Here is an 11,663-nt window from a genome sequence, read left to right as displayed (position 1 = left end):
CCTCCCTCCGCCTCACGCCTGTTTCTCCCACTCCCCTTCCCTTGTCTTATTTTTTTTTTAACGTTGCGGGCACTCCATTGGCGATCCTGACTGCCAGTTAGATCTCTGGACCAATCACAGTGCGGCTGCTTAGAGAGAAGGTAAATGCGGCCAATGGGCGGCCTCCCCGCCCAGCGGCGGGGGCGGGGCGTTGCGGGGGGCGGGCCCTCAGAGGAGGTAACGCTGAGGGAAGAGGCGGCGGCCGCACCGCACTCGGGGAGACGGAGGAGGATAAGGAAGGGGAGAGGAGGAAGAAGGAGGGCAAGGAGCGGTGGCTCTCGGCGGATCCTGGTGGCTCCCGGTGCGTGCTGGTGGATGCCGGGCCCGGGGTCCTTGCCCCCTGGGCAGGGTCGCCCCGCTGGCGCTGCGCGGGCCGTGAGGAACCGTCCGGGCCTGGTCCCGGCGGGGCCGGGGGCGCCTCCCTACGCCCTCGCCCTTTTTGTTGTGGTGGGACCCGGGCTAGGTTATCCTGCTCCCGCCGGCATTGCCCCCGAGCTGTGCTGGGAGGGCCGCGCTGTGTGTGTGTGTCTGTGTGTGTGTGTGTGGGTGAGGGGAGGGAGGAATAAAGAAGTTGTGCTCCTTCTCTCCCCCGCTGCCTCCCGTCGTGCCCGGTGTGTTTTCCTTGCAGGGGTCCGCCGAATATGCCGAGCTGGAAGGCATCCCGCGAGGATCATCGCGTCCAGCTCGTAGCGCTGCACAGGACACCCCTGTGTGCCTCCTGGACATGCAGGCAGGGTTAGGTGTGCGGCACTCCCTGGAGTTTTGGAGAAGAAAGTTGGGAGCGGTGTGGGGCGAGGAGTTGTGTTTTGGAGCTAGGAGTTTGTGTTTGGGACTGCGAGGCTTCACCTCACCCTTTTGTCTGTCCCCTCTCCTCGTCTGCAGAGCCGCGGGTGTAAGAGACACACAGCAGCCCACGTGAGACAGGACTTGAGATCACTGGTTTTATTCCTGCCTTTAAAGCTGTGTGTTGTCAGAGGGCAGAGGCAGGTGGGGTTCTGGGGAGAAATTCCTGGGAGGGCAGCGAGGTGCTGACACAGGTTCCCAGAGGAGCTGTGGCAACTCCATCCCTGGGTGTTGTTTGTAAACACACACAACCTGGTAATGTCTCATCTCTCGATAAGTGCACTGAGGAAGCTGTGTCGTGATAAGGGCAAGTGGTTGGTGTTGTTGCTGCAGAGTTGTGGAGTTCCTGTTTGTAGGGGTTTTTTCTTTTTTTTCGTTTTGTGCAGAGTGGAGGGGAAGAGAAGTGCAATACAGCATGGTCTTCTAGTGTTCACTCTGGGGAAATAAAAGAACGGAAAAAAGCGTGTGAATGAATGAAGAGCTCTTGTGATGATTGTGGAGAGCTGTTGAGCAGCTGGGATTCAGGCTGCAGGCTGGTCTTGTGTCTCTCTGGTTGTCCGTCACAGTTTCTGACTGAGAGAAACCCAACACGTGTATTATGCTCTTTGCAAATGCTTGCGAGCGGGATAGCATTAGGAAAGAGTTTATTTACAGGGTTTGCCAAAATGAGTGTCTCCAAAAACCTTTGTGTATTATGTGTGGAGCTCATGCTCTCACAGTCCAGGGGTATAAACGGGTTAGATTCCATCAGCAGCGAGAGGTTTATAATAGCAGCTTGTTAGGAGACCGCAGGTAGCAGCAGGTTTGTCTTTTCTCAAGTGTTGTGTCTTAGCCTGGAGAGCTGTACTTTCAAACTGATTCATGACATTACTTCTGTGGGGCCTGGCCTCTGCAGCGAGGCACTGATTAGCTGTTGCTCTGTTCTCCAGGCTGGAAAAGAAACACCCTCTGCTTGAGGTGAGAGGCCAGCAGAGCGAGGTTGCTTGTTTAGATTTTCTCATGCTTTGTCGAGGTGTTGGTGCGTGAGTGGGTTGTTTGTGTGCTCGTTCTGAGGCACAGCTTTCAAACTTCTAACGTTTACAAGCTCTGGCGAATTCGGGGGGGATGAGAGTGTGAGTAAAGGAGGTGTTTGTGAAGTCCCTTCCCCCCTTTGCTTAGCACTGTCATGATGAAAGATAACATTAGTTACAAATGCTTTTAAGAAGTGGAAGGGGAGGGTCTTGTTTAAGGTGGTTTCCACTTTAAGATGAGTCTGAGCATCTGTTGAACAGCATATTGGGGTGTTGAAAAGAGTAACCTGGCAGCTGATTGTTGTTCTGCAGTTGTATGGGTCAGATACACAGTCAACAAAAGGAGTATGTTTGAAGATCCAGTTTTCTTTACTGAAGAGGCTGGATATGCATGATAGAGCCTTGGAGAAGAATTCATCAGCTATCCTGAGGTTCTGTTTAACAGTGAAAGAAAGAAAACAACTCAGACAATTGAAAAAATGAGGTTAAAGAATTGGTCTCTGTGCTGTTCTCTTGTTTCCTTCCACCCAGCAGCTAGATTCACCAAAATCAAATACCCTGGAATTACACAGTGAATCTCCAAATGAAAGGTTCTCCCTGGGTCCTCCTCCCTCTTCCTGTTCCACTTGATCTTTCAGAAGTCTTGAGCACCAGTTGATACAATTGAGTTTATTTGAGCTCAAAAAACCCTGCCTGCTACTGAGGGCAACTTTAAAAAACAAACCTTGTTTCCATCTCTCTAATCCCTTTCCCACAAAAGTACTGGGAGAACAGGCTTTGTGGTATGTTCTGGGTGACAATGAATCTGAGCTCTCTTGAGGCTGAAGCAAATTCCTAAGTTTTGTTTGTATAAAGAACAGTACGCAAAGTTTTAATTATTATAAAAAGTATTCCACAGTTTTCAAATGTATTCAGTGCTGCCTTAATGGTTGTGCATGTAAATGTCCTGTAATTGAAAGCATCCATTTATGGGCCTGACTTGCTAAGTGAGCTGTAAATTCTGCTTTTCAGATTGGATTTAATGACTTTTATCATAAAGCCATAAACTGGTTGTGAACTGTGCCGAGAGGCAAACAATACCTAAGCTTACTTTGCCAAAATATTTGTAATTGTTGATTTGTTAAAATGAATTGCTGCAGGTCATGCGATGGGATTAGGTTTTTGTAATAGAATGGAGAGTACAGGCAGCCTGTGCTCAATACTCTCTGGGCTAGAAGAAATTGGCTACTGCAGAAAACCTTCCTAAACATTCCTCTCCATTTCCAGTGACAGAAACTCCGTTGCAAACTGTAAGCCTTCATTCCAGATCACATTTTACTCTGATTATGTGTTTGACAGCCACAGTGTAAAGGAAGACCAAAGCAGAGCTCCTGAGCCTCCCATCAGTTTGGTCAGGGGCTCGAGCTTGGTTTAAAACCCTGGAGCAACAGGAGATTAACATCAGATACATAACGTAATGGAACCCTGCTTATCAAGGGGCTGGGGGGCTGGCTTGTCTGAGGAACACTAGGCCTCTGTTGAAAGTGAACTCGCACTAACTAATTGTTAAATGCAATTCTTTGGGCTTTAACAAAGTGGAGGAGCTGCTAAGCTATAAACTGAAACAGGTACCTAGGTAACTGATAGCAGCTCTGTGAATATTCCTGTCAAATTTAGCCCAGGAGTATTTATTTTCTAAAATAATGAAGCTGACACTTGCCTGTTGTACATGGAAGGTTTTAGTTAAAATTAATGAGGTGAGAAGGGCTTAAACTGCTGTGTTTTGGAGTGCTTAGTCACTGCTTTTCTGGGGCTGTTAATGTCCTTTGAGTTTTAAGAAGCAGTACTCTGATGTTGTTCATAATACTAAATAAGTGGAAGAACTTTACACTCTTCGTAGAGACAGGTGGATTGGCCAACGATAGTTGTGGTAGTTTTCCTCTTCTGCAATTTTAGGAGAGGTACTAAAATACTTTGGGCCCTCCAGTAGTTTAATCAAAGGTCAATAAAATTAGCAACTCTTTCTTCTCATGTCTCCTGTTGCAGGCAATTTAAGTATGCCATAAGTGCATGTGTTAGATGGAGTGCTAATTTTTTAATAGCAATACGCCTTTTAATTACTGCATTGGCTACAGTTTGAGGTAGCCCTTAGTAATTGAAGAAAAATAGATTTCCCTTGTCCTTTTCACTGAGTGATTTAAGATAGAGTGTATTCTGCCTGAAATGTAAAAGACTGACTTTGATTTTAGTTTGAAGTTCATACTGAATTCAGGTGCATGTTGTGTGCTTGGAAAAATCAATAAAGAATCTTTTCCAGATTCCAGGATTAATGAAAAAAACAGTGCCTTTTAAAAAATCCCAAAAATGGGACTAAAATAGGGAGGAAATGAACCTGTAGACTTTCTCTCAAATACCACAAATTATTTTCCTCGATCTTCTTTCCTCAGGGGCTTAACTTCTGTCCTCTTTATTCCAAAAGAGCTCTCACAAATGAAATTCTTCTAAGCCAGAATACTTCTAGTAAAACCAGGAGAGATCAGGTTTCTTTATTTCACATTTAAGATGAATAAGCAGACTGATATGAAATATGTTGCATAAGGCTTTAGAATAAATTAGCCAGAAATCACTTGATATTTTTGGTAGCACCAGTGTGTTTATAGTGTGTTCCAGACACTCAGGAAAGGAAAATTTCCCTTGAAGATTTTAGTCTGCTAGCATGCTGCCCTTAAGGTTTTCTTCATCTTTTATGCTTAGTTATTGCTGGGATCATGGGCTTAATATTTAATACTTGTTCCAGAGAACCACAGTAGAATGGAATAATAGTAGACATGACTCAAACTTTGACTTTAGAAGTTGCCAACTATGACACTGTTTGACCAACTATAGAAACATGTGTGCATCAGGGAGCAGAGATATGCTGCGGGGGCAGAGATGAAACAAATACCACCAAAATTAGGCAATTTGTAGCTCTTCCAGTCTTAATCTGTTGGGAGTAACAGCACATGCTCTCTGTGTTCCAGCATAAGGGAATTTTTGTACCTTTCAGGGTAACAGTGAGTACTCCCTCGAGTATCCATAGCTGCAGTGTGGAGGCACAGTCCAGAGATGGACTTGGGATGGAAGTTTGCTGCTGTGGGACACACTGCTGACTTGGTACTGCTGGTTCAACTGCAGCTGAGCTTGGAAAGGGATCTTGAAAATCTCCCTACAGTTACTCACAGAGTCCCTGAATCTTGATGTGTTGTAGTGGATATTGGAAGTAATACACAGGAAGGAAAAAAAGGGCCAGATTTGGGCCATGCCATTGGGCCTCAGCAGAAGAGAGCAAAGGAATTATGGTGAAAAGCTAAGTGATGGTGAAGTACATCTGAGCTCCTTTTAAAAACACAGGCTGTGAGTACTCTGTTTTTTTGAGGTTGGCTGTAAACTACAAGGGAATCACAAAAAAACACTTCAGGTAAGAGGGCATGTTACATACTCAGCATATAGGTAATCTGAGGCCATTTTAGCAATGTGGAAGTGTTTCTTGCAGAATTGGTAAAGATTGTGTTCTGTGTGCACTTGGGAGAAGAACTTTTTTTTTTTTTAGTGGATGAAGATTGTGTACCAGGCAAAAATCTAGAGGAATATTTTTAGCAAGAGGGGAGTGTCAGCAGTGGCAGTGTATGCAATTACCATTCTTTAAGAGATCAAAGCTTCTTCTACTACTGTATTCATTTGAAGGTAAAAGTTATAATTGATGAATTGAAATGGGATTTGCTCAAAAATGAGCTTTAACAGTAACTCCTAAACCCATTGGTGTAAACAAGGTGTTTCTGATACCATCTGGGTGGGTACAGTTGGAACCCAATGCAGGTCTAGGGATCCTTATGTTATTTGAGCAGATGTTCTGCAGCAGACATGTGCACCTGCCTTCTATCACCAGTCCCTCATGAGGTGTAAATTTCTGTCTTTTTACTTTAAATTATGATGTTGGGAGCTGTAGGATAATCTGTCCAAACGGATCAGTGCTAAGATAACCTTAGGCTGATACATTTTTTGTTTGTGGTCCTTAGATTAGTCCTTATACAGTGTCTTCAAGTACTTGTAATTAATTTAATGGAAGAAGTAAAGCTTTCAGGCTTGGCCTCTGCCCAGGGGAACATCCCAAACTGCGTGAGCTGTGTTCAGATAGTTTTTGTGATGAGAGCCTGAGAACCCTCTTATTTGAGGGAGAGACGCGATTCAAGTGTACGGAGTTTTGAAGCTTGCAGACCAGGTGAATGCAGGTAGTTCTCCAGCAAAATTTTCAGTGATAGAACAAGAGTGACTTTCTGAAACTAGGAAGAGAATAAATTAAATTAGTAAAAGTAGTTCTTTTGACACTGGACAGTTAAATGCTAGTTCAGTGTGCCACAAGAGGTTGTGAAGGCATATTCAAAAGATGCTTTGGTGGATTTGTGGACAGCAAGTCCATAAATTGCTTCTGATGGGAGTAAGCAGCAATGTAGCCTTTAATTTCATAACAGTTTAAAATGCTGAAGGATTATGAGGAGATTGGACTGCAGAATACAGCCAAGTTCTCATGCTTTCCTTGAGTAGCATGTCCTTTTGCTACCTTTGGAGCTATTGGAGCACTAGGCTGGATGCACATGGCTGCTTTTTCATTATAAAATCTTCATTTATCCAAATTGCTCATAATTCAGCCCACTGATGCCTTCCAATGTGCACTACCTTCTCTAGGCTTGGAGCAGAGTGCCTTTTTTTCATAAATTAAGCTGACTGAAATACTCTCATGTGAGTACTCATCACAACTGGCTGAAGTATTAATATTAAGCTGAATGAAGTCCTGTCCTACTTGTGTCACATTCTCTCTGCTCACCCTTTGAAAGATACAGGGTCACTACTGGAATAACCTCCTGAAATTCTTATTGATAACTCCTGGCAAATCACTGACATGACAAAACAATAGCTAGAAGGAAAAATTTAGTTTAAGCTTCCCAGACTCCTAAACTGGAGCTGCAATGTGTGTTGTGTTTTTGTTAAATAGCTGCTAAGCTGCAAAAATCATTGTTAGAAAGAGCTCTTGGTGGTTTGGGGTTTTTTACAGCTTACTTTTGTGGAGGTAACATGAATTTGTGCTTTCTGACATCTTCTGCAGAATCTGGATGAGCACACATCTGTAAGGCAGCTGTATAAAATTAAGTATAGTGTCTCGAAATTTCTGATTAGTTTGGTCTGAATCTACAGTCATTTGCAGATGTGAAAAGAGATTTTTTTAAAATTTGTTTTCTCTGACTATGTCAAAATAATATGAGAGTTTAAATATAGAGAAATGTATGGAATTTCTAATTCTTTCATGCTCCAAGACTTTAAGTTACTCAGTGTGCATTTGAAGCAGAAAGGCAAATCTTTATTAAAGAAAAAACAAACCATGAGAGAATACAGAAAATTGTATTTCGTAATTAGGGGAGAGAATACTACAAAATTAAGCACCTAATCACAGCGAGTATTAAAAACTGAAGAATTGGATAAAGGCATTGAGAATGCTTGGAGAGCCTGGAAGAACAGGCTCTGAAAGAGGCTATTTCCCACCTTGGTGGTAAATGAGACCTTTCTGAAGTCTGTGTTTTATAAGGCTGACAGTCAAAGGAGTATTTTGTGGCACTGAAAGGTGTCAAATTTGAAGCTAAAGAACAGAAATATTCAGATAAGGATAAGAATTGGTGTGTGGATCAGCAATGATAGTGGTACTTGATTGCCTACATCTGTCAGCACTGAATTTAATGTTCAGATGTTATACCATCAATTGCTGCTCTTTGAAACAAAAGGCAAAGAGGTTGTTTCCTCTAGTTCAGTCTTTCTGAATTTCTTGTGTGCGCCTCTGAAGCACCCAATGCTGGCCTTGTTCAAAGGCTGAAGTATTTTTATAAAGCTCCCAGTGTCTGCTGCTCCCTGCTTTAGAAACCGAGTGTGTTTCTTCAACCAGTGGAGGCCATGCAAGCCTGCCTGTTTAATCTCTGGAGCTGCGTGGTGTACTCATTAGGGGTCTAATATGTCTCACTGCAGGCCCTCAAATGGTTCAGAGCATGTCAGGCTCCTTAATTTGTCTTTGTCACCAAAATAAATGATTTAAATTAAAGCACATTTCCAGCTATGCAGTCAGTGTTAGTGCTGCAGTTAAAGTCTGGGGCTAGAGTTCTCTTTCCACACTGCTGTAATTAATCTGACATCACTTGTAGTACATCAGTACCATGTGCGAGCAGCTTTTTAGCTTGAAAGAGAACTGTATTGGCAAAAACCCCAGAAAATTGATGGGCTTTTACTTTTACCTAGCTGAATTTTTGTGGAAGAGCATTAGTACTGGTGCTGAGGTGGTGGTGCTACAGGAAGGAAAAGAAGGAGAACTGGGCTTCCTGTGGCAAGAAGCTGCTGTGTTGGCTTGACTCTTTATGGTACTGTACCTTTAGTGTTCAGGTCAGTGTTTCATTAAAAAATGTTGTCTGTTCAGTTTTATTTTTCTTTTTGCTGTAGCCAGACCTCCAATGCAATGCTCAGCAAAACCTGCAGTTGGAGTTATTGAGGACAATTCAGCAATAATTTAATGTTGCTGGAAGAAGGAAATTTCTTTATAATCTTGTGTGAAAATGAATGTTTTATCTTTTTACCAGTGTCTCTACAGACAAAAAATGTGCAACAGTTTAAAACTTAGAGAGGGTTGATCTGGATTGTGTATAAGAAATGCTTTCCTCTGAAGGTGGTTAGGTCCTGGCACAGGTTGCCCAGAGACGCTGTGGCTGCCCCATCCCTGGCAGTGTTGCAGGCCAGGTTGGATGGAGCTCTGAGCAGCCTGGGATAGTGGAAGGTGTCCCTGCCCATGGCAGAAGGTGCAACAAGATGATGTTTAACAGTCCCTTCCCAAAACACTCTGTAATTCTGTGATTTAGTATGGAGTATTTTCAATGGCTTGCATAAAATTATCAGTGTTGATATCGGTCCCTGTTAATTAGAACCTCCTTGACCCCAGAAAACTACATCGCTTGCTTCAGTCGTATCTTTGGGTGCTCTGAGAAGCTGGTTTATGGAGGTGTAATTTATTTGAAACTGAAATGTCGTGCCTACTGAATGTTCTGTTTTGTGGAAGTTGCTAAGTTATGATTTAAATTACCTGTAGAATATAATCCAGTGTTTGTTGACTGGGCCCTCACTGAACTGCAAAAATGTGACAAGGCATAAATTAGAATGAATGCTGTAGCCTGAAGTGCCTTGGATCATGCTGTTGTGCAGGCGGGAGACTTCAGTAAGATGAAGTTGGCGTATTTTGGATAGATGTGGGGAGTGTGCCTGTACAGGTTGGAGAAGCACATAACCTGCCTTCAAAGCTCCAATCAGATAACCTGAAGGTAGTGTTAGCTTTTAGCTAAAACAAGGTATTTTCAGCTGACTGAACTAACTTACATGGCTTGGGAATATGGGAACTTTCTGGAGTTCAAATACCCATTTGTTGCCTGGAAATAGAATAATTTTTGACTTCAAAGCTATGCTTCCATCCACAGGACCATTAATGTCCTTGAGAGATTTCTAACAGCTGTCTGCCTGTTGATTTCAGGTATTTTATTTTAATGCCTAAAACCAGCCTAATGGAAGCTGCAAAAGCAAGATGCTTTTTTTCTAAGTGGCTATCATTTCTCTCTTAAATGATTTGATGTGCATATTGCAGTGAATGCTAAACATAGCTCTAGTTTCAGCATCCCTTTTTAATATTTCATTTCATATTAATATCCTGATCAGGTAGTTATACTGAATGAAGGGTTTTTAAAAATGAAAACAGACAGTTCTACTGCCCTGATGCCTGCAAACTAAGATTTTAACTGTTCCTTTAGTGAATTTTGAAAGACCTGATTTTAAGGGCTGCCATTTGAGAGGATTTATTATCTGTAGGCCATTGAATTTTAGAGGGGAATAGGCTTATTGTTAGACTTGGGGGAAATTTGAAATTGGTGTCCCCCCCATGGAAAAAAAAAATTGGTAGTTATTTAAAGCATGACAAAATGAGAAAAGGTTTGTGAAATGACTGGCTGTTGGAAGGTTTTTATCAAGCCATAATGACTAAATCACCTTCCAAACACAATTTCACCTCCTAAATTAATTTGGATATGGGCAGAACATGCATGTCTTTCAGTGTGGAAAATATTAATAAATTACTTAAACCAGCTAGCCTAGGTACAAAGCTAGACTCAAGTTACCTTCTGTATTTGCAAAGTTTGCTTCAGTCAGGAAAGACTTGAGAAAAAAATTAATTTTCTGTTCCAGTAGCAATCTTGGTCTGTGTTAGCTGCTGAGTCTACAGCTGACTTGATCTTTATTTATGTAGTAGCTAACTGTGATACAGACTTACTTCTGAGCTATTTATCTGGTTTGTTTTTTGTTTTTTTTTTTTTTTTTTGTTTTTTTTGTTTTTTTTTTTGGATGCAGTGTCCTGTGGCATTTAGCAGTGAAAGGTCCTAAGGGCAGACAGGTATTTGTTTCATGTGGAACCTCAGTGCTAACGTGTCTCCTGTTTTGGTTTGTATTTTTAGGGGTGAGACAGGAATCTCCAATTCATTGCTTGCTGAGTGTCTTGTCTGGTGAAAGTCATGTCCATATTGCCGTTCACTCCGCCGGTTGTGAAGAGACTTCTGGGGTGGAAAAAATCTGCTGGTGGCACTGCAGGGGCTGGTGGTGGTGAGCAGAATGGTCAGGAGGAAAAGTGGTGTGAGAAAGCAGTGAAAAGCTTGGTCAAGAAGCTAAAGAAAACAGGACAGCTGGATGAGCTTGAGAAGGCAATTACCACTCAGAATTGCAATACAAAATGCGTGACAATACCAAGGTAAGTGCTGTATATGAAATTGTTACAGCTACTTAGGAAATGACTAAATGGATGTTCAGACCTTCTGTGAACAAATGACTAAAAAATAGTTGCATGCCTTTGATTCTTTAAAGTTATTTAAATTGTGTATTGGATTAATACAGTGCTTGCTTATAATGGAATCATATGCTTTGTGAAGTCACAATTTTGTTACATTTCAATTTTCATTGATATGTAGGGTCCTGCTTGTGTGTATTCTGATGATGTTTAGCACTGCTCTTAGTTTGTAGCACTGCTTTATGCTTTTATTTAATAACCCTGTCAATTCTTGGGGAGGGGGACGTGCTTGAGCCAACACTTTTATGTGAAAAAATACCAGAAGACTAGTTTTTCCTTGGTCAACACTTCAGTTATCTAATTATTTTCAGTTATATCTGCTAGTTTAAATTGTACAAGCTGCCTCCATTCTCCCTTTTGAAGGGAGATTTTATATTTGGAGGCAGGTTGTCTGAAGACCAGTTTATTTACTGTAATTATTGTTATTGTTTAATGAAAACATTTTTTTCTTAAGAACTTGGGGTATTTCTAGAATTGCTCTTCTGAGCTGCATAAAGATTTAGATAAACAACTTGCATTCTACCCCTTTGACTTTTCCAGCTTAATTCATAGCAACTGCTGTGCGAGAGCAAGGGTTATGTTTGTAAGTATAATGCAGTCTGCTCTTGATTCATGTTGCACTGAAATCCCACTGGGGTGCCTGGGCAAGCTCATTGTGTCTGACAGAAGTATCAAATCACTTCACAGGTGTGTTTTTCCCTGAAAAAGTTGGTAGATTTCTCTTTTCTGGGCATTTAAGTGACTTGACATTAAATTTATTTATAGGAAGAGAAACAACATCTGGTTTATGAACTTCATTTCTGTATTAGCGCATTCAGCCTAGCTACTTTTAAACTTTGTATTAATCA

The 11,663-nt window shown here is 42.0% G+C and overlaps 1 protein-coding gene across 2 annotated transcripts in view; it reads left to right on the top strand.

The window, feature by feature from the left end:
- The first annotated feature begins 209 nt into the window (after positions 1–209).
- The window catches only part of SMAD2 (SMAD family member 2), a 48,973-nt gene continuing 37,519 nt past the window's right edge, over positions 210–11,663 (top strand). For both annotated transcript variants that reach the window (XM_021535533.3, XM_021535532.3), the window contains exons 1-2: positions 210–340; positions 10,430–10,719. In XM_021535533.3, coding sequence (XP_021391208.1) covers positions 10,487–10,719 — 233 coding nt within the window. In that variant the 5' untranslated portion in view covers positions 210–340; positions 10,430–10,486. The remainder of the gene's footprint in view (positions 341–10,429; positions 10,720–11,663) is intronic.

The sequence above is a fragment of the Lonchura striata genome, chromosome Z (genome assembly GCF_050655825.1).
Source record: "Lonchura striata isolate lonStrDom1 chromosome Z, ASM5065582v1, whole genome shotgun sequence".
Taxonomy (NCBI): Eukaryota; Metazoa; Chordata; class Aves; order Passeriformes; family Estrildidae; genus Lonchura; species Lonchura striata.
The sequence above is the reverse complement of the archived record's forward strand: the minus strand, read 5'-3'. Positions and strand labels throughout refer to the sequence as shown.